Source organism: Typopeltis vanoorti, chromosome 25, assembly GCF_054136105.1.
Source record: "Typopeltis vanoorti isolate ZY-2024b chromosome 25, IOZ_Tvanoo_1.0, whole genome shotgun sequence".
Lineage (NCBI taxonomy): Eukaryota > Metazoa > Arthropoda > Arachnida > Uropygi > Thelyphonidae > Typopeltis > Typopeltis vanoorti.
In genome coordinates this window covers 63441415-63462974 of record NC_143573.1, presented here as the reverse complement: position 1 = coordinate 63462974, position 21560 = coordinate 63441415, and the positions used below count along the sequence as shown (strand labels likewise).

At 35.6% G+C, this 21560-nt stretch overlaps 1 protein-coding gene across 1 annotated transcript in view; it reads left to right on the top strand.

The window, feature by feature from the left end:
* The window catches only part of LOC150092796 (uncharacterized), a 61034-nt gene that overhangs the window by 11520 nt on the left and 27954 nt on the right, over positions 1-21560 (top strand). Inside the window, exon 3 of the mRNA XM_090414280.1 lies at positions 9559-9746. Coding sequence (XP_090270406.1) covers positions 9559-9746 — 188 coding nt within the window. The remainder of the gene's footprint in view (positions 1-9558; positions 9747-21560) is intronic.

The following is a 21560-nucleotide window of genomic DNA, read 5'->3' as shown; positions in this document are numbered from 1 at the left end:
TTAATTTATTTTTTTTTATTACATGAATCCCATTCACATGACATTTTATCTTTATATTACATTCAGTGGTGAGCTATAAGGGGCTCATGCGAGCCCTTTGTTAATTTTTTCTCAAATTTGCGAGCCCCTTGTTCTTGTTTAATAATCTTGTAGAACTAGACAATACCACCGTAGAACGTACATGCTACTATAATTCTACTTTAAATTCATATGGATTTTCTGATAACTATATAAAAAATCATTTCATTGCATTTTGTTCTGATGGAGCTAGTGTAATGTTAGGAAACAAATCAGGTGTTGCAATCGAACTTCTACAAAAAATTTCCCAACGTTGTGATTTGGCATTGCGCTCATCGTTTACACTTAGCATTAGACGATTCGATAAAAAACATTAAAGAAATAAATCATTTTGAAATAAATATGGATAAATTATATGCTTTTTTATCATCAATCACTAAAAAAATCAACAAGAATTAAATACGATTGCAAAAGCCTTGGTATCGAAATTTTAAAGATCGGCTGTGTATTTGGACCATGATGGGCAGCTGGCAGTTTACGAACGGCTCTTGCTGTGTGGAGAAATTACCCAACTTTATGAAAGCATTTTGCATCGAATGATAAATATAAGGGCTTTTTAAACCGACTTCTCAATTTGGAATTTTTAAAAGATTTAGCATTAATGATTGATATCCTACAGGAATTATCATATCTGTCAGAAGCTCTACAAAGTCTCAATATAAGTATTATAAGGGCTAAGTTAGGCTTTTTTTTTTTTTTTTTTTTTTTTTGCTCGACGATACAAGCTCTTTGTTAAAATTACCATAGCTCACCACTGATTACGTTAATGCTGTGGGTGATCCAAGGAATCCTTAAAACCGGCTTCAGAGACCAAACGTGCACCGATAATGTTTAAATGCAATTTAAATTCCACATTACTAGTTTAGAACATAAAGGGGTCATAAGGGGTTTGAACATAAAAAAAAAAAAAAAAAAAGTCGTGTTTTGGATCTGCTGTGTTCTAATAATTCAATAGTGAACTTAATGCGGGCGATGAGTGTTGTTGATGGATAACATAGACTTGTAGTTGTCTTGCAGATTCAAAACATATGATGACCACATCATATACACACATCATTAGCCAAAATTTAGGTCATAATTCCCCAGATTCTCTTTTCAAACAGTTCCATAAACAGGTTAGCTAAAAGTGGAAAAGTAGCAGTCCATTGACCCTCTTTCTGTTTGTAGGAATTGTTTTGAAATTCTATTCAGTCTATAGACTATTGCATATGAGAATATATCTCCATGCAGAGCCCCACCACCACCATCGATCACAAAAAATTGGTATTATAAAATACCAATATATCTCAAAGGGTAAAATACCCTTTGAGATACAGGAATACCTTGATTATCGTGGTTATTGTTGCCACGAAAAATACTGCAATAATCGAACGCATATGAGAATATATCTCCATGCAGAGCCCCACCACCACCATCGATCACAAAAAATTGGTATTATAAAATACCAATATATCTCAAAGGGTAAAATACCCTTTGAGATACAGGAATACCTTGATTATCATGGTTATTGTTGCCACGAAAAATACCGCAATAATCGAATCCGCGATAATCGGGATAAATAATGCATGTAAAATCGGTGATCATTGCCAAAGATTTTTCAGATCTATTAATTAAATTTTATATATGAAGTAAAAAAGAAATCTGTTAAACGTGTTAAGTAAAAAATGAAGGTTCATTTAGAAAAACAAGGTTATTCTTTAATCTTTATTTATATATAAGGAGTACATACAGTACATACAATTATTATTTCTTGGATAAAAATTGGTGTAGAGTTATCTGGTGGAATTTTTTCTTCCTTTTTTCTTCATATAAAACTCGGTAGCAACGGATGGAATTTTCAATTTCCTGACGAACTTTCATTGATCACTCGAGATTAGGATCGCTGTTCAAGATTTTTTCTTTAAAATTTTCAGCAATTCTAAACATTTTGTCCATTTCTTTGAGGGTAAATTCCTTCGGTGCCACGTCAATTTGTTCGTCATTATCACCGATTTGAGCATCGTAAGCACGTTCTCTCTTGAGATTAATTAGGTCTTCATCATTTAGCTCCTTATCATGTGACTGAAGCAGATACTGAACATCACCTTTTTCAATTTCTTTTAGTCCTAGATCAAAGCCAAGCTTAGTTATGTCATTGATAACACGGGTTACTTCATTTTCAAATCCTTTAAAATCATTTGCACAATGAGGAATAATCTTTTGCCACGCCGCTCTCAGGTTGCTAGACATTACTTCACTTCATGCTTCCTTGACATTCTCAATGCAATTTTTGATATTGAATGCCTTCCAGAATTCTGTCAAAGTCATAGCTTCATCTCCTGTAGTCTTTTCTATTGCATGTGAAAAAGTTCTTCGTAGGTAATATGCCTTAAAGGATGCAATTACACCTTGATCCATTGGTTTGATGATGGAAGTGGTATTAGGTGGTAAATAAATAACTTTTACATTTTCGCACAAATCATTCAGTGCTGTTGGATGACTAGGTGCATTATCTAATATCAACAAGATTTTAAAATCAAGATTTAATAACTTGCAGTACCTTTCAGCTTCAGGACAAAATCAGTTTTTAAACCAATCCTCAAAAATAGTTTTCATCATCCAAGCTTTTCTACTGAATCTCCAATGAACAGGGAGAAAATTTTTATCTAAACTTCTAAGCAGGCGAGGATTTTGTGAACGTCATTATCACCGATTCATCTTGTAATCTCCAGAAGCATTGCCACATAGTTAAAGTGTTACATGCTCCTTTGAAACCTTGTAGCCAGGCTGTGATTTTTCATTTTTTGCTAAAAATGTTTTAGTGGGCATTTTTTTCCATAATAAGCCTGTTTCGTCAGCATTAAATATCTGATCATCGGTATAATTTCCTTCTTCAATGATCTGTTGCAATTCACCAGGAAAACTAGCTGCTGCTTTTTCATCGGCACTTGCAATTTCACCTTGTACACAAACACTATGAATGCTCAGTCGCTTTTTGAACCGATCAAACCACCCTGAACTTGCAGAGAAAGTTTCTTCCACTACTGACGCCGAATCATTTTTGCTTTCTAATTGTTTTCTTTTTAAAGTTTCAAACAAATTCAATGCTTTTGTTTTTATAGTCATTTGACTAAGAGGAATTCTGTTTTGGTTACAATCTTCTATCCACACTGACAATAGCATTTCCATTTCAATCATAAGATGACTTCTGTTTCTTGTAGTTTGGGATGACGAGGTCGATGCACTTTGTCCTAGTTGCTTATAGTTTGTAGCGTGGTCTAAAATATGGCAAACAGTTGATTCATTTAGACCGTACACGCTTGTTTGGCTTTGGTTATGACTGCTTCATACTTATTTATCATATGCAACTTATCTTCTAAGCTGATCACTCTACGTTTCTTCTTGATAGCTGTAGACTTGATATTATCCTTGTTTCTTTTAGCATTCATTGTAGGGGTAAATAACTTACAGTGAAAATATTGTGTACCCTTCTGATACACTGATTTTTCATCAGTTGATCTTCCAGTGCCTCTTTCAGTTTTAACAGCTGAATTACAAACTTAAGTATAGGCTATATATTACTCTGTGTGACATCCCATTTACACTATATAATTGTAACATTTTGAACAGGTTTTGTCTTATCACCTTCTCATGTGCAATTTATAGATCTGCAAACATTAAATGTAGATCCTTGTTATATTCCCACAATTATTAGGCTGCTTCTCTTAAAGTAAAAATCTGATCCTGGTAATCTCTATTTGGCCTTGCAGCTTGTATTCCAAGTTTTTCTTCCACAATTTTTCTTAGGGAAGATCACTAAGTGTCGCAGGTAAGATAAGATTTATGCGAGCTTACTTAAGAAGCTTGCATAAATATTACTTGCAATACTTAGGAAGTGATCTTCCTTGTAATGCTCAAATTCAGTTTTATTTCCATTTAGATCTATTTTGAGAGATCTTCTCAAGTCATCTGGAATTCAACCTTTTGATCAAACCAAATTAAAACAAAAGTTTTATTGATACTCTTGACTGCATATTTTGAATATTTTCTGCTTGAATATTTTCCTTGAATACTTTCCTTGAATATTTTCTTCTACTGTTCAGTCACTGTTTATCTCCTTTAACAATAACTTTAGCTTTTTCCCCTTTAATATCAATTCCTCCACACACAAGAGATTACATGACAAGACCCATACCATGCTAGTGTGGTATGGGAGAAAGAAGGAATCTGTTTATTAGTTTCTTTGAAGAGTTACAGATTGTAATTATTGGAAAAGCTATTCCAAAAACAGAGATAGATGGAATGAAGAGGAGGTTGAGAAGTTGGCACAATAAATTTAAAGCTGAACTTAGAGGAAAGTGGAGAAATGATGGTGGATATTTCAGTGGAGCAGCATTCATGAAAATATCTATTTAAAAAAAAGGTGTGTGTGTGTGGAGGGAGGAATACTATAGAACAAAACATCTCTGAGAATCATTGGAGAGAGTTTGTAAGAAATGGGTGATCTGTTGAATAGACTGTCCTTTTCTGGACTTGATCAAGCATTGATAGGAAGATTTTTGGTGTACCTCTCCAAACATGAGAACAGTATCCTAAGGTACAGCAGATTTGGAATTTATGAAATTGTATGAGTTGTGTGGATGAGAAGTATGTTATTTAGTCACTTTTATAAAAGGATATGCATTAATAAAAAACAAAGCCTTTTTTATTATTTTATTTTGTTACATGTATGAAGTATGTGTATAGTTACATATATTTGATACAACTTGAAGATTAGTAGGTGGATACTGCCTCATAGCAACAAACACTAAACTGTTATTAAATAAATAAAGAGAAGAAGGTGTCTTGCTTTGGATTGGGTGGCTCATGGTGGTGGCTAATCAAATTAGAAATTAGTAGGGTGCAAAAACATGACCTTTTAACCTCAACCTTTTAATATTTTTATTGTCCAAATATATGCACCTACTCTGATTACCCGGATGAAGATGTAGAATGTTTCTATGAAGACATTCAAAATGCACTAAACAATGCTAAATCAGATGACATAACTATCGTTATGGGAGATCTAAATGCAAAAGTAGGCTCAGAAAAGATCTCTTTCTGCATGGGAAACCATGGCCTGGGACATAGAAATCCAAAGAGGAGAAAGATTAATACAGTTCTGTGAAGAAAACAATTTGGTAATAGCAAATACTTTATTTAGCCACCCTCCTAGAAGACTTTACACATGGAAAAGTCCCTTAGACAGCTGTAGGAACCAGATTGACTATATAATGATTAAAAAAAGATTCTGGAATAACATCTTAAAAAACCAAAACATACCCAGGGGCTGATATTGGATCAGACCACAACCCTGAGGTCATTAAAGCAGCAATAAAATTAAAGAAAACAATGATACCTCTAAATATAGAAAAATATGATCTTGGCTCCCTTAAAAATCAAGAAATACAAGATAAATTTTTAAAGGAACTGGCACAATCCACTGCTGTTAATGTTCCTGATCTCACCAAGTATCCTTACCCTAAAGATGAGATTGAGGAAAAATGGCAGAAATTTAAAGAGGGCATAAAAAAGGCAGTTAAACAAACAATTCCCAAATTTGAGAAGAAAATGAGTAAACCCTGGATCAATGATAATATACTGAAAATGATGGAGGAAAGAAAGAAACACAAAAATCATCCTGAATACAAGAACTCTTAAACAAAGAGATCAGGAAAGAATGTAGGATTGCAAAAGAACTATGGCTCAACAACAAATGCAAGGAAGTTGAACTTCTGCACAAAAACCACAAAACCAGAGAACTTCATGAAAAAGTTAAGGAACTAACTAACAAATCTTGCAAAAGGGTAGGCTCTCATTGCATTGAAGATACCAGTGGAAACATCCTAATGGAGAAAGACAAAATAAGGGATAGATAGGTAGGGTATTCAAAGGAACTCTACAATCATGATAGAATAGATAAGCCAATGCAAGAAGATTTGAAAGGGGCCTACTATTCTTACCTGGGAAGTAACAAATACCATTAGGAAATTGAAACCAGGAAAAGCTCCAGAAATGAATGGAATTATGGCAGAATATCTAAAGACTTTAGATGACAAGGCTATAAGATCACTGACTGACATATGCAACAAAATATATGAAAACTGGACACCTACCAAAAGATTTTAAACACTCAACGTTCCTACCAATATCTAAAAAATCAAAGACAATCAAATGTGAAGAATACAGAACAATCAGGCTGATCAGTCAGAAAGTTATGTTATGTATCATCCTAGAAAGAAATAAACATAAAATAAAAATGGAAATTAATGAAACACAATCTGGTTTCCAGGAAAATAAAGAAACTAGAGAAGGACTCTTCAACATTAGAACTACTATAGAAAGATATCTGGAGAAGCAGATAGAAGTCTACTTATGTTTTATTGACTACACAAAGGCCTTTGACAATATACAACATGAACAACTAATCAAATGCATCAGAAATTTAGGAGTAGATGGTAAAGATACCAGATTACTGATAAATTTATATTGGAAGCAAACTTCCTCAATAAAAATATCAGGAGAAATCATGGAGGAATTCCTTGTAAAGAAGGGTGTCAGACAAGGCTGTGTTCTTTCTCCTATATTGTTTAATCAATATAATTATAATGAAAATCACTGTGAAAATATAAATTGAAAATATCTTCTAGCAATTAGAAAAATTTAAATGAGTCAGCATAGGAGGCAGGAATATAAACAACTTAAGATATGCAGATGATACAGTACTGCTAGCTGAAAATAAAAAAGATCTTCAAAACCTACTAAAAGAGACGCTGAAGCAAAGTGAAAAATATGGACTTAATTTCAACTTCAAAACAACAAAACCATGCTGGTAACAAGAGAAAAAGGGGAAATACCCAATATAAATATTAAGATCAGAGGATATATTTTAGATCAAGTACCGAGTTATATATAATTGGGTCAACTAATTACAGAGAATGGAAAGTGTGATAAGGAAATATTAAGAAGAATAGAAATTGCTAGCTCAACCTTCATTAGCATTAAAAACATTCTGACCTCAAGAGAAATTCACACAAAAACAAGAATTAGGCTGTTCAAATGCTACGTATGGTGAACAGTGCTATATGGAGCAGAAACCTGGACAATATCAAAATATTGTGAAAATAAACTAAAAGTCTTTGAGATGTGGATCCTCAGAAGAATTCTTAGAGTCCCATGGACTGCCAAAAAACTAATTTAGAAATATTAGAGATGATTGGAGAAGATAGGAATCTGTTTAAAACCATTAAGAAAAGGAAAACCACCTACCTTGGTCACATATTATGGCATGAATCCCTACAAAAAACACTTCTAGAAGGAATGATACAAGGAAAAAGAAGAAGAGGAAGACAAAGAACAGATTGGATGGGAAATATTAAGGACTGGACCTTTTTGTGTTATGAAGAATGCAAAAGAGAAGCACAAAACCGTACATGGTGGAAGCTCATGGTAGTCAACCTCCTGGAAGGATATGACATCTGACAAGACAAAAACATGAACAGTTGTATCAAATGCATTTGGAATCATGCATTTGGAATTCAGCTTCTTGTAACTTAGCTTCAGCGTCTCTTCTAGTAGATTTTGAAGATTTTTTTCCCAAAGACTGTGATCTCTGCTATTCAAGAATCACATCAACAGAGTCCTTTTGTGACATTTGTGTATGAAGTTGACATAAAAAAATACAAAATGAAATAAAATATGAAGAGGTCTTCCTCATTTCCATGAAGACTTGACAGACTTACTCTTGAAGAGTTCAAAATATATTTGGATTAAACAGTATTTTGCTGTTTAATCCAAAACATTTGCTGTGCAAGTCTGAAACCTATGCAACTCTTTTAAAGAACAGAATGTTGTGTGTGTGTGGTGGTGGTGGGGGGAATTGTGATGAAAAGACCGCACCATATAGTAATATAGGTAGTCCTCGACTTACGACGGGGTTACGTTCCAACATCTCCGTCGTAAGTCGAGGACTTTTGTTAATTCTTGATTTGTTCGATTTCTGTTATAATATTTTCATAAATTAGGTTTCTATTTAACTTAAAATGGTTAAAAATGTATAAGCTTACAAAAGCATTTATAAATTTAGTAGCACATATACATATAAATACAAAATTAAGAAAGAAAAATTTAAGAAAAAAATACATAAACACATATCAAAAATGGTGATTTTTGATATGTGTTTATTTCAGATTTTTTTAAAAAATTTTGGCAGTTTCAAAATCAGAACTAGCAGCTTCTCCCATTATTCGTATGTTATGTAAGTTAAATCGGCTTTTGAATCGATAAAACCAACCTTTATTAGATTAAATGTATGCTTGCCGTATTTATCTTCTTGTTGTTTCTTAAACTGTCAAATAGGCTGCCTGCTTTTATTTGAATCGTAAACAAACCAAGAGGAATATTCTTATTGATTTGATCATCTATCCATATCATTAAAAGCTTCTCCATTTCATGAATTGGCCCTTCTCTTTTTTTTTGTTAAAATTGTACATTTCATATTAACTGCCCCCTTTAGCTGCCTCCATTATTCTTGATTTATCTTTTATAATTGTTGAAACAGTTGAATGCGATAGTTTTTCTTCTCATGCCCGACTTTCTTTCCTTTGTCACATGTTTTAATCACCTTCATTTTAACATCTAAACTTAAAGCTTTCATCGCCTTCTTTTTCTTGTTGGAATTTTCATCAGTAGCATTACTTCTCTTACTGGACATGATAGGGTTACGATGAGATACAAAAATTACAACGAGAGAAACGAACACATCGACTGCCGATTATCAACTAACCTGTCAAAGGCTGTGATAAGTTAGAAGTGGTTGAATCATAGCAGCAGCTATTGCGTCTTGGTGATAGGCTTTGCTTGTCGACTAATGGCAACACTGCAATGCGTATACAAAAGTAATGTGATATATATATGTATATGCTGGCGGCAAAGTTAAATTAGAGAATTTTTAATAATAATTCTTGGCCGTCGTAAGTGCGAATCGTCATACGTTGAGTCGTCGTAAGTCAAGGACTACCTGTACTCATGATTGCAATAGAAGAAACATTAATGTATGATTGTGGTTTATGTTCGCCTTATTCAGCATTTATGGCTTTGTAGGTTTCTTTAAAAACTAGGAAGTTTCGAATGATTCATCAAGCAGAACTATAATTAGGAAAAAAATGCTTTTCTCTAAAAAAATGTCTTTAAAATATAGAATGACAACAAGAAAACTTGTGAAGTTACCTGGAATATACAAATAAGAAGTGATTTGAGTAATTTCAGTTTCATTTGTAGAATTCCTTGCATTTTGTTTTCTTGAAAAGAAAAAAAATACTTAACTGATATATATTTATTTTAACAATTTAATAAAATCATTACTATAAATTAATATTGTATATGATATATGATTTGTAGTTATTGCTTTCATATCTGAACATCAAAAAACTAAACAATGCTTTTCAAAATATTTAAATGTAGGATGTGATGGATAATAATATTACCATGGAGATGTTGTGTGAAATGTTCAAGAACAATAAGGCAGCATTAGAACATGGTACAGCTAAATTTTTCTCCAATAGTCCTCTTCTTCAAAATTTGAAGGACACTTTCTTAGCAAATGTTGATATCAACGAAGCTCTAAAGAAAAAAGATTTACAAATCGTGTGGTAATATATTATTTTGTCATATGAATTATTTAATTAATGGTAATAATTGCAACTTTGAAAATTTGTAAAACTGTGTTTTCAAATACACTGATACACTTATTTATCTAATTGCCAGTTAGCTATCTATTTTGGCCAGTTAGCTATCTATTTTACTCAGATGCTTTATGTGGCTAAAAATTGTATATATGGGTCTCTCTGTATGAGTGTCATGTTCAAAAGTATCTCTTCTCATTGAATGTCCCTACTGTCTTTTTATCAAATTCATAATCAGTAATGAAGCATATAACAAACAATGCTATTATTGCTGCAATTAAAATAAACATCCCTCAGAAATTAATTTGATTAAACAAGCCAAATTAAACAAAATATACAAAACAAGCCAAAATCACTCAAAAAAAAAAAAAAATTACTAGCTTATTCATTTCACCAATATGTATGGCATACATGCCAACTTAAATAACATTACACAGTCACTTACTGACATCTAAATCAGATCTTATTTTCTTGATAGAAACCCAAATTGTAGCTACATCAACCAGTTCCACCTTTATTGTTCAAATTAACAACACTGATGTTGTTAATACCATTAAAAATAAGTCATGAATAACCATCGACATCTAAGCTTATCTGTTAGACAGTGCATGATTGCTTTCACCAGAAAGGTGGCCCCTGTGTCTTCAGATCGATCACTGCTTTTCAGAGAATACCAATTTAGAATCCTCTGTTTTTGACCTTCTCTAGCTTAAGGTTTCCTTTCTTCTTCTGTTTTTGACCTCTTCATCTTCCTATCCATGAAGTTCAACTGTCTGTAATCCAGCTATCCAAATAGTGAAGTCATCTTCTTAGGGAGCCACAATTCCAGCTAGCTTCCCTTTTTCAACACAACTGCCCAAACCAAATGAGATAAGAAATAATTGTCGTGAGCAATGACATAACTCAAATTGTATGCTATCAACCCAAATTCCTGATAACCCCTTCTCTGCTCTTTATTTAGAAGTTTTTTTTCACTTGGTTAATAATAAATTTAGTTTAATCCTTTACCCAAGTGTAAGCGAACAAAGTTTGTGCCTGAAACACCTTCAGGACTGAGGCAACTTGTGGCAAAAGTGGACCAAGCTCCCATCGCTTCCATTCTTAGTATCTCCCATAATGCAAAGCACATCTCTTCATGGACATGCACAATGCTATGCATTATGGGAAGGGCCGTTACCCAGACCAGTTTTGACCTTTATTGAGGTCTTGTCAGTGGGAGCCAGATCCAGAGGCGGTGATACCAAGGTGGAAGCAATGCAGAAGTCATATTTACCTATATGAGTTGCCAAAAGGTGTCTCACATTATTATTAAATTACTCTGGATTTAGCTAAAGATGTTGGAAGTTTTTTCCCACTTGGTTAGATTGTAATAAATTTAGTTTAATCCTTTATCCAAGTGTAAGCAAACAAAGTTTGCACCTGAAGCACCTTCAGGATTGACAGAGTAATTTAATAATAAGGTGAGACACCTTTTGGCTACTCGTATAAGTAAATATGACTTCTCCATTACTTCCACCTTGGTATCACCGCCTCTGGGTCTGGCTCCCACTGACAAGACCACAATAAAGGTCGAAACCGGTCTGGGTAGTGGCTCTTCCCTTAATGCATAGCATTGTGCATGTCTGTTAGACATGCACAATGGGAGATGTGCTTTGCATTATGGGAGATACTAGGACTGGGAGGGATGGAAGCTTGGTCTACCTTTGCCACAAGTTGCCTCAGTCCTGAAGGTACACTTCGATAAAGGATTAAACTAAATTTATTATACTCTTTATTTATATTTTTCTAACCAGCTCTTTTTTCAGATATACTGTAGTGGTCACATCTCAAATTGCAATTTTGTGTAAGTTTCCTCTCTCACAGAACACCCTCCCAACCTCAAGTTCTTTATCACTACAAAGGACATGAGATTAGGAGTGGCTGGATAGAGACTAATCTCAGAACTGCTACTCTTCCTTTCCATGGTCATACAGCTGCTTCTGCTCTACTGATCCAAACACCTGCCCTGAGCAAATTACAAAAATTATCCTCACCAGCCTTCATTCTCCATTCCACCCAAAATAACTATTCACTTTCCAAGCTTTATTAAAACAAAAAGTGTTCCAAATTTGTCAAATCAAAAACTCAGCTTACTGCAGGTGGCATGCATTAAGAACACTAATTGCATACTCGGCCAATGCTAAAGCACATAATAAGTGCAAAACAACCATCAAGAAATTCAGATCTGATTTCATAAGTGCCAATAGCAGAAACTCACACCTATCCAAATGGAAGCTGCCTTCCAAACCTAGCAAATCCCATCAGATGCAACTTCTGCTCACCAGTGATTTCACCAGATTGCACATCTAAAGAAAAGCCAACCTGCTACCATTGCTCTTCTCCTCCAACTCTTGCATAGATGACCAAGGCAAATTGCTTCTCCTACCATATTTGAAACTAAGCACCACATAATTAAATTTGTAAGCCTTTAATTATGCTTTATTTGAAGGCCTGAAGCTGGCTTGAAAAAAATTCCATGTTTGGTCTCTAGAGCAGAGTTTCCGGACTGTGTAAAAAATATATAAAATTGATAAAAATAGAAAAAAAAATCCCTAGCTCACCAATGGTACAAAATATACTATAGGTTTGCAAATAACCTTTTATGGATGGGATCAACATAAAAAAAAAAACATGCCTCCTATAGTTTTTAGCAAAAAAGACATCAGAAGAATTCTAAATAGCCTTAAAAATTCTTCCAATCCTGATGGCATCTTGTCAGTTGTGTTGCAGGTCTAACAACTGTCCTATGGTTTCTCTACCATCTTTTATACTCAGCTGGTGCTTATCCCAACACATGAATGCATGCACACATCCAACCTATTAAAAAAAAAAAAGGGACATAAACTATGCTATCAAACTACTGTCCAATTGCCATTATTTCAGTTCTCCCCAAAATAATGGAAAATGTCATCAACAGTCAACTACTACACTACCTAGAAGCCTACTAGTTCATCAACAATCTCCAGGGTAGTTGATGAACACCAATCTAGCTCCATGGTGTAGACTGCTTAGCCTACATCATCCACCACTAGACATATGCAATGAAAAGATTAGGAGAAATGTGCTGTCACTCTTGACATTTCCAGAGTTTTGAATGTGTCTGGCATGGAAACCTGCTCAGTAAATTACTACCCTTTGATCTATCTGATACCTTCTATAATTGAGTAGCAAACTTTCTCTCTTGTTGTTTGCTGTTTGTATTGTATTAAGCTTCACCATAAATGCAGGAGTGCCATAGGGCTCTGTTTTATCACCTACCCTCTTTCTCCTGCACATAAATGACCTACTCTGAATCATTAATAATCATATCCACAGCTTTGCTGACAATAGTAAATTCTGGTGGTTGTCCTCTTCATTTGACAAACGATGCATCCCAAGCTTCAAGATCATTTGCAATCCAGTGCCTTAAACACTGATCCCATACCATCCTTCAATGAGGCTGTTAACCTGATTCGCCTTCAGTGCCCTCACAACACCGTCTTACCTTTTCTCTCGCATAAGGGAATTCAACTCTCTTATCCTTACTCTAAGTCAACACAAATAACCAGACCTGATCTTATCTCTCTCCATGGACCAACATTTACCTACATACTCGCCTGAAAACATTGCAGCAATACCTTTCTCAATATTTAAAAAAAAAAAAAAAAAAAAAAAAAAAAAAAAAAAAAAACAGGCATTAATTTCTGCTGTAGATGCTAATACTTTTCACTCATCCAGCTGTACTAACTCTATAAAAATCTCAAATCTACCATCATTAGAATACTGTTGACTACTGTTTGGGTTTTAGCAGTGTATACCTAAAATCTCCTTAAAAATTCTCAATGTTATCCAATGAAGAGAATTTGAGTTAATAGATGATTGCTTCCTTACTTACTTTACTCTCTCTCTCTCTCACTTACACTGATACACAGCTTTCTATCTTTTCTTCATCATCATCATCAAATTCCTGATATATACTATCCTCAGGGGGGTGTACAGGATATGATAGTACTACATGAAAAAATTACATCATTACTAACTTCCTATCTAGAATTTTCCTCCAAATAAGTCTGTTACCTGTCAAGACTCCAACATTATCAGATCTTAAATTTCTATCTTCTAAGGCACTTTTTACTGTATCAATCCGCCTATATCTTCATCTTTCTGTGGGTCTTTTTCCTGCTAACCTGGCAGAGAACATTTGTTTTACTAATCTTTCCTTTCCCATTCTGTTCAAGTGACCACCTGAGATTAGCTCTGCTAACACATTCCTGGATGCTGACAACGAGGATATTAGGAATGCTGACAACTTTCCTAATATCCTCGTTTTTAATATGATATTGCCATTGATGCCATCTGTTCATGCCCCTAATCTTTCTCAGGACTTTCATATCTGTGATCTCTAGTCTTTGGTCAAGTGTTTTACTTCTGACCCAACTCTCAGATCCAAAAGTTAAAATTGACTTGAATACTGTCTTGTATATAGCTAATTTAGTGTTTTGGCTAATTTCTGTCCTATTCCATATAAATTTATTCAGTTGACTTCCTACCATACCAGCTTTGTTGATTCTATTACTATTACTATTACTATTATTACGGGCAACTCCAGGGAGTCATTAGACTCATCGAGGGAGGCCCCAAATCATATTCATCACAACTATCTGACATTCATACAGTATCTATCATACCTCGCCTTAAACTCATTCACTGTCACAGCATCCACTACAGACTCAGGGAGCGCATTCCACTCATTCACTACTCTAAAAGTAAAGAACCCAGCTCTAACACCTTTACTAACCACACTTTTGCCTAGTTTCCATGGATGTCCCCTAGTCCTCCCACAACCAGCCCTGTTCTCAAAAATATCTTCTGAATTAATTTTATAGAAACCCTTCAGTAATTTGAATGTCTCAATCATATCTCCCCTCCTCCGCCTATCAACCAATTTTTGCAACCCACAAATCCTCAACCTGTTCTCATACGGTTCATTCCACAGACCTGCTATCATCTTGGTCACTCGCCTCTGGATCCTCTCCACATCCTCCCCATCAAGAAGAAACCTAGGTGACCAAATCTGAGCACAGTAGTCCAGATGGGGTCTTATCAAGGCTCGATAGAGAGGAACAATAACCTGCTTGTCTCTGCTTGTCAACGTATTCTTCAGCAACCAAGTGATTTGATGAGCTGTTTTGGTCACTTTTGCAATGTGTCCCCTAAATTTCAATTCCTTATCCACCAACACTCCTAAATCTCGTGCCTCATCAATTTCCTGGAGCAGGGTTCCACCAATGCAGTAAACTGCCGCCAATCTTTTCACCCCAAAATGCATAACCTTACATTTTGCCACATTAAACTGACATCCGTTCTCCTTAGCCCAGACCTCCAATCTATCCAAATCATCCTGCAAAATTTTGACGTCATCGGCATTCACTATTGCCCTACCCAACTTCGCATCATCCGCAAACAAATGAACTGTTCCTCTCAGATCATTTCCTATATCATTTATGAACAAATTAAACAGCAGTGGTCCAAGAACAGATCCTTGTGGCACACCACTAGTCACAGGCCGTCTTGTGGACTCTACTCCCGAGTAAACCACTCTCTGATATCTCTCCGTCAACCACCCTCCTATCCATCTCACCAACCCTATGTCCATTCCCATATGCTGCAATTTACTGATTAGAATTCCATGTGGAATCCTGTCAAAGGCCTTGGCAAGGTCCAGTAGAATCACCGTAAACCCATTACCCTTATCCAGTTCAGCCGTCACTGTGTTATAATACGTGAGCAAGTTACTGAGGCATGACCTACCCTTCACAAAACCATGCTGTCCCCGATACAGTATCCCATTTTCTTCAATCCAATCTTGTATTTTCCTTTTGACTATTTTCTCTAAGACCTTGACAATGATTCCTGATATGCTAATTGGTCGGTAATTTACAACAGCAGTCTTGGAACCACCTTTATGCAGTGGAACTATTTTCCCCTCTTTCCACCCGCTCGGGACTAACCCAGACCCGAGACTCAAATTAAACAAAATGGTCAAGGGTACTGACAATTCTTTAGCTGCTTCTCGTACAATACGAGCTGGTATACCATCCAATCCCACAGATGTATTGACATTGAGGTTATGCAATAGACTACTCACCTCCACTTCATTAACCACAATTCCCGTATAATCTACTGGTTTATTCGTTTCTGCAATGTCACCACCTGGATGATATACTTTTGCAAAGTGCTCACTCAGTAACTCAACTATCTCAACTGATTCAGTTACCTCCCTACCATCGGCATTCTTTAAAATCAATCTGCCATGTACATTTTTCCTTTTACTTGCTACATATCTAAAAAACTGTTTAGGGTTCTCTGTAGCCTGCTCGGCCAATGTTCTTTCGTAATCCTTTTTTGCTTTTCTTACCACACTTGTCACCCTTCTGGCCTGCGCTTTATACCGTTCATGTGCCTGCCGGTCACCCTTCTCCTTAAATTCCCTCCATAGTTGTTTCTTTTTTTGCAACTCAAGCTTAATGGTGTTATTCATCCATTTAACCCCTACTTGATTTATTATTCGGACTCTAGGTATACAGTCAGCCATTGCTTCATGCAAGCACTTCTTAACTACCTCCCATGCACTATCAACTTCTAGTCCTTGCAGTTGTACATGCCATGGCACTGAACCAATCAAACTCCTAAGCTTGTCATACTTTCCCGCCCGATAATTCCACATGTACCCTGTCTTAATTGAAAATTCTACACCTTTAGCCACCTCCCAAGTTAAGACCCTATGATCACTCTCACCGATTGGTGGCAATGTGGTCATATTTGTTACAGCCAAATCCTCAGATGTAATTACTAGGTCAAGCACTCTCTGACCCCTAGTATTTTCCCATTACATGCTGTCGCAGATAGTTATCCCTTAATAACCGCATAAAATCCAGTTCCTTCCTCCCGTGTGTCCTCTCTTCACTCCAATCAATGCGACCATAGTTGAAATCTCCCATAATAATCACCCTCCTTCCACCCATTTCTTCTATTTGCTTGTGCATACTGTCACCACCATCTTTTCCATCACCTGGTCTATAGCAGCACCCAATTGTATATTTAGTTCTGCTAGCCACAATCTCACACCAAATGGCCTCAAATGTGCTCTTTTCTCTATCCTGCAATTCAACTTCTATTCTCCTTGGCTGGAGCTCATCAGCAATACTCCTCCCCCCATTTTATTCTCTCTGTCATTCCTGAACACACTATACCCATCACATTCAATCCCACTAGTTATATCATCTACAGTCAGCCATGTTTCACTAATACCTATAACCTGTGGTCTGGAAGTGCCAACCATGGCCAAAAACTCTTCCTTCTTGTTCCTAATACTCCTAGTATTAGTGTACATGAATTTAAGACCCCCATTAGCCCCAACCCTACCTTGATGCCTTATATTAACTATCCCACTCTGATTTGTTGTCCTTATTTGCTCTGGCATATTATATTCATTCTTACATTCAACTGCCTCCATAAGGACTGTATCTCTACCCAACCCCCCTAACAAATCTAGTTTCCCTGAATTTGCACATCCACTACATTCAGCAACACTTTCTCAAGTCTTCTTACACCGTAACCATTCAAATGCATGCCATCCATCTTATATAGATCCTTTCGCCCATCAAACTCACTCCACACATCCACAAATTCCACACCACTCGTCATACATAACCCATGCATAAAGTCATTTGCAATTATAGCCCTCCTTTTAAACATTTCACTGTCATACCGTGGCAAAAGACTAATCATTCTAACTCACTCTTTTCTTTTGCTACCTCAAACAATTCATTCAGGTCTTCTATCATTTCCATTTTATCTCCTTTCAAATCATTCGTACCTGCCACAACAATCATTTCTTTCACCCTTTCCTTTTGCTCTCTAATAGACGCAGTTATCCTTTATGGTCGCACCAGGTTGGTACGATTTTGTCAAATCCTCTACTAACACACCTCGTACTAACGAGTCTCCATACAGCACTCTATCCTTCATTTTGTTCATGTTCACATTCATACGTCTATTTTTCCTGTCATACCTTTTATTATTGGTTGGTTCATTCAGTCTACTTTTGTTCATGCACTCTAGCTGCTGTTTTGCTCTTTCTATTGCACTATTCAACAACGCGATCTCACTCAATGCATCTATCTCATCTTTTTTGTTCTCTGAGAAACCATTTATACTATCATTCACACTTTCTACATTCACACTCTCACAATTTTCATGTACAACTTTGCCGTTTCTTGTCATATCCCTATTTCCTTCATTTTGAAGGCTGACAAAAATATCACACTCACGATCCGAAATACACTTCAATTCCGCATTCTCCCTACATTTTCTACACACATTCAATCCTTTATCATCATCTAACCACACTCCGACCGCACTCCGCAAAGCGTACATTTCACAGCTAGTACACTGACTCATTTCTTTTATGCTACCGTTCTTTGATAACGATGGCGAACCTTCATTACTGGCTGCCATTTTCCTACGCACAGGTGCCATATTTATCTGTAACGTGTTTTGTCAAATTAAACGTTATAACACACCAAAAATAGACGCACTAAAATACGCAAGGCAAATAAAACAAAACTACACAATATTAAGTAATTTGTATCGATAACTGAAAATGATACTTATCTTATCTGGAGCTTGCACGAACACTACTCATTACGAATTCATCTAGCGGCGACTTCCGACATAGATTATGTTATAAAACACTTTAGTACAATAACCACGTTAATAAAGCTCTAATAATATACCAAAATTAAACACTTAAGTCCATTAAATTGAATCCAAAACACCAATAAATCAGCAAAAAACATTCTGTTGTCTATTTCCATATTTATTTTACCATCTACACTAAAAATTGTGCATAAGTAGCTGAAATGTTTTACTTGTTCCACAGGCTCTCTATTCACAATGCAGTTGATATTTTTTGATGTTTCTGTCTATTTTCATTGTCTTTGTCTTTTTAATGCTGACCTTCATACCATATCTATTACAACAGTTATTCACTTTAGTCAGGGAATCTTGCAGACTTGTAGCAGATTTATTTAGAAGTACAACATCATCCACATAAAGCAATGAGCTGACATTAACATCTCTAATTTTGATATCTGGTTTAATGCCACTTTCCTTCATAATGTGATCCACATTGATAATGAATAACAGAGGGGATAATGTACATCCTTGTCTGACACCAGATTTAACATTAACACATTCACTGCCAACTATGAGTATACTCGTAGTTGGTATATGAGCCTTACAACCAACTATGAATATACTCGTCGATATTACTCATACTGACCTTGAAGAAGTGAAAGTGCTTGGTATGCGGTAACAAAGCTCGAGGAGCATGACGGTGAACGTGTTATACCATCTTCCTTTACTTCCTTCAATTCTAACTGCTGACTTACAACTCGAAGAAAGACTAAGTATTACTTGATATAATGCCCCATTTCCAGATTTACAAAACTTAAATATAGATATAAAGAGCCAAAAGGCTTCTTTTCAGCAATGTAAAAATTTAAATTAAGGGAATATTAAATCCCACATTATTTCAAAGCTGAATAAGAAATGCAAAGATAGAAATAAAATCAAAGAGTTTCATGCCAAATATAGCAAATTATAAAAGTTTTGGCGGATTGTAGCGTATGCTAAAACAATACATGGTTCAATACTAGGGCAACTTGTAGCAAAGGTGGGTAAAGTTCTGATCACTATTCTTAGTATTTCCCATAATGTAAAACACATCTCCTAGGAGATGTATGATGTTATACATTATGGTGGAAGGTCACTACCCAGACCGGTTTTGACCTTTATTGAGGTCTCATCTTACCCACCTTTGCTACGAGTTGCCCTAGTATTGAACCACCTGTTTTAGCGTACGCTACAATCTGCCGAAACTTTTATAGTTGGCTATATTCGGCATGAAACTCTTTGATTTGATTTCTATCTTTGAGTTTCTTATTCGGCATTGAAATAATGTGGGATTTAATATTCCCTTAATTTAAATAACTTTACTTTGCCGAAATGAAGCCTTTTGGCTCTTTATATCTTTATTATCTCAGTATTATCTAGATCTACCTACTCACTGATGAGACCTCAATAAAGGTCGAAACTGGTCTGAGTAGTGACCTTCCACCATAACGTATAACATCATACATTTCCTAGAAGATGTGTTTTACATTATGGGAAATACTAAGAATAGTTATCAGAACTTTACCCACCTTTGCTATGAGTTGCCCTAGTATTGAACCATGTGTTTTAGCATACACTACAATCCAATGAAATTTTTATAGTTTGCTATATTCGGCATGAAACTCTTTGATTTGATTTCTATCTCAGTTTCTTATTCGGCTTTGAAATAATGTGGGATTTAATATCCCCTTAATTTAAAGAACTTAAATATAGATCTTTGTTATATTCCCATGATTTCTCAACTGTCTGTTGTAAAGTGAAAATCTGAAGCTGACAGCCTCTATTTGGTCTGAATCCAGCTTGTTCTTTACCAAGCTTCTCTTCCACAATCCTTCTCAAGTATACTTGCATATATCTTACCAGGAACACTCAGTAGAGAAATACTCCTGTAATTCTTGCATTCAGTTTTATTTCCCTTTTTATATATGGGTACTATGAGAGTTCTACTTCGATCATCTGGAATTTGTTCCTTTGTCCAGGCCTTCTGAACTATGCAGTGCAGCCACTGTAAGACTTTTATACCTCCATATTTGAGCATTTCTGGTCGAATATCATCTACTCCTGCTGCCTTTCCACATTTCAGGCTTTTGATGGCTTTTTCTACTTCAAGTAGATATGTATTCTTGGCTGCATGATTGGTCAATGTTTCATTTAGCAGTTTTTCGTAGTAATTACTTCATACTTCAGGGATATCTTTTTCTCCTGTTTTCATGTCACCTTTATCATCTCTAATTCCTTTTACAGCATTCTTTCCTCCATTTCTGAGCTGCTTCAACAACCTCCTGGATGTCTTGCCACCTTCTCGATATTTATTTTCTATGTTCTTACCAAAGTCCTCCCATGATATTTGTTTAGCTAGTTCTAAAAGCACAAGCTGACTTATTTGCCAGGAACTTTTGATATGCTTTTCTTTCACTGCCTCTTTAACTTCCTGTGTCCACCATGGAGTTCTGATTTTTTGTATCCTTACAGATTCTTGTATCCTCACCACATGCCACTCTGGCTGAATCAATCAGTTTTCTTTAGGGCTTACCACTGAATCTCCAAGGTTTGGTTCCTGTTCTCAAACTCTTTCATTTTTTCTTCAATAATCTTTGTGTATTTTAGTGTACAGTTCACATCTGAGAGCTGCTCAACTTTTATTCTCTTTAAAACTTTCTTACATGTTCTTCTTTTCAATATGAAATTCAATTTTATCCTGTTCAAGATGAAATGGTGATCACTTCCAATTTCAAATCCTCTGTACATTCTGGTGTCCTGCACCAGGGAGAAAACATCACAATCAACAATAACATAGTCAATGAGACTTTTCTTATTCCTTGCCTCTTCTCTCCATGTGAATTTGTGCACACTTTTATGTTATGATATCCAACAAGGACCAACTTTTCCTTTTTCATTGGATCAGTTTCTTTCTCTAAAGCCTCAAAAAAATTCCTCCACTTCTACCTTAGTAGAACCTTATGTGGTACCATAGGCACAAATAAGTCTCATTGTCCAGTTCTCCCATTCTCATATTTGCCCACA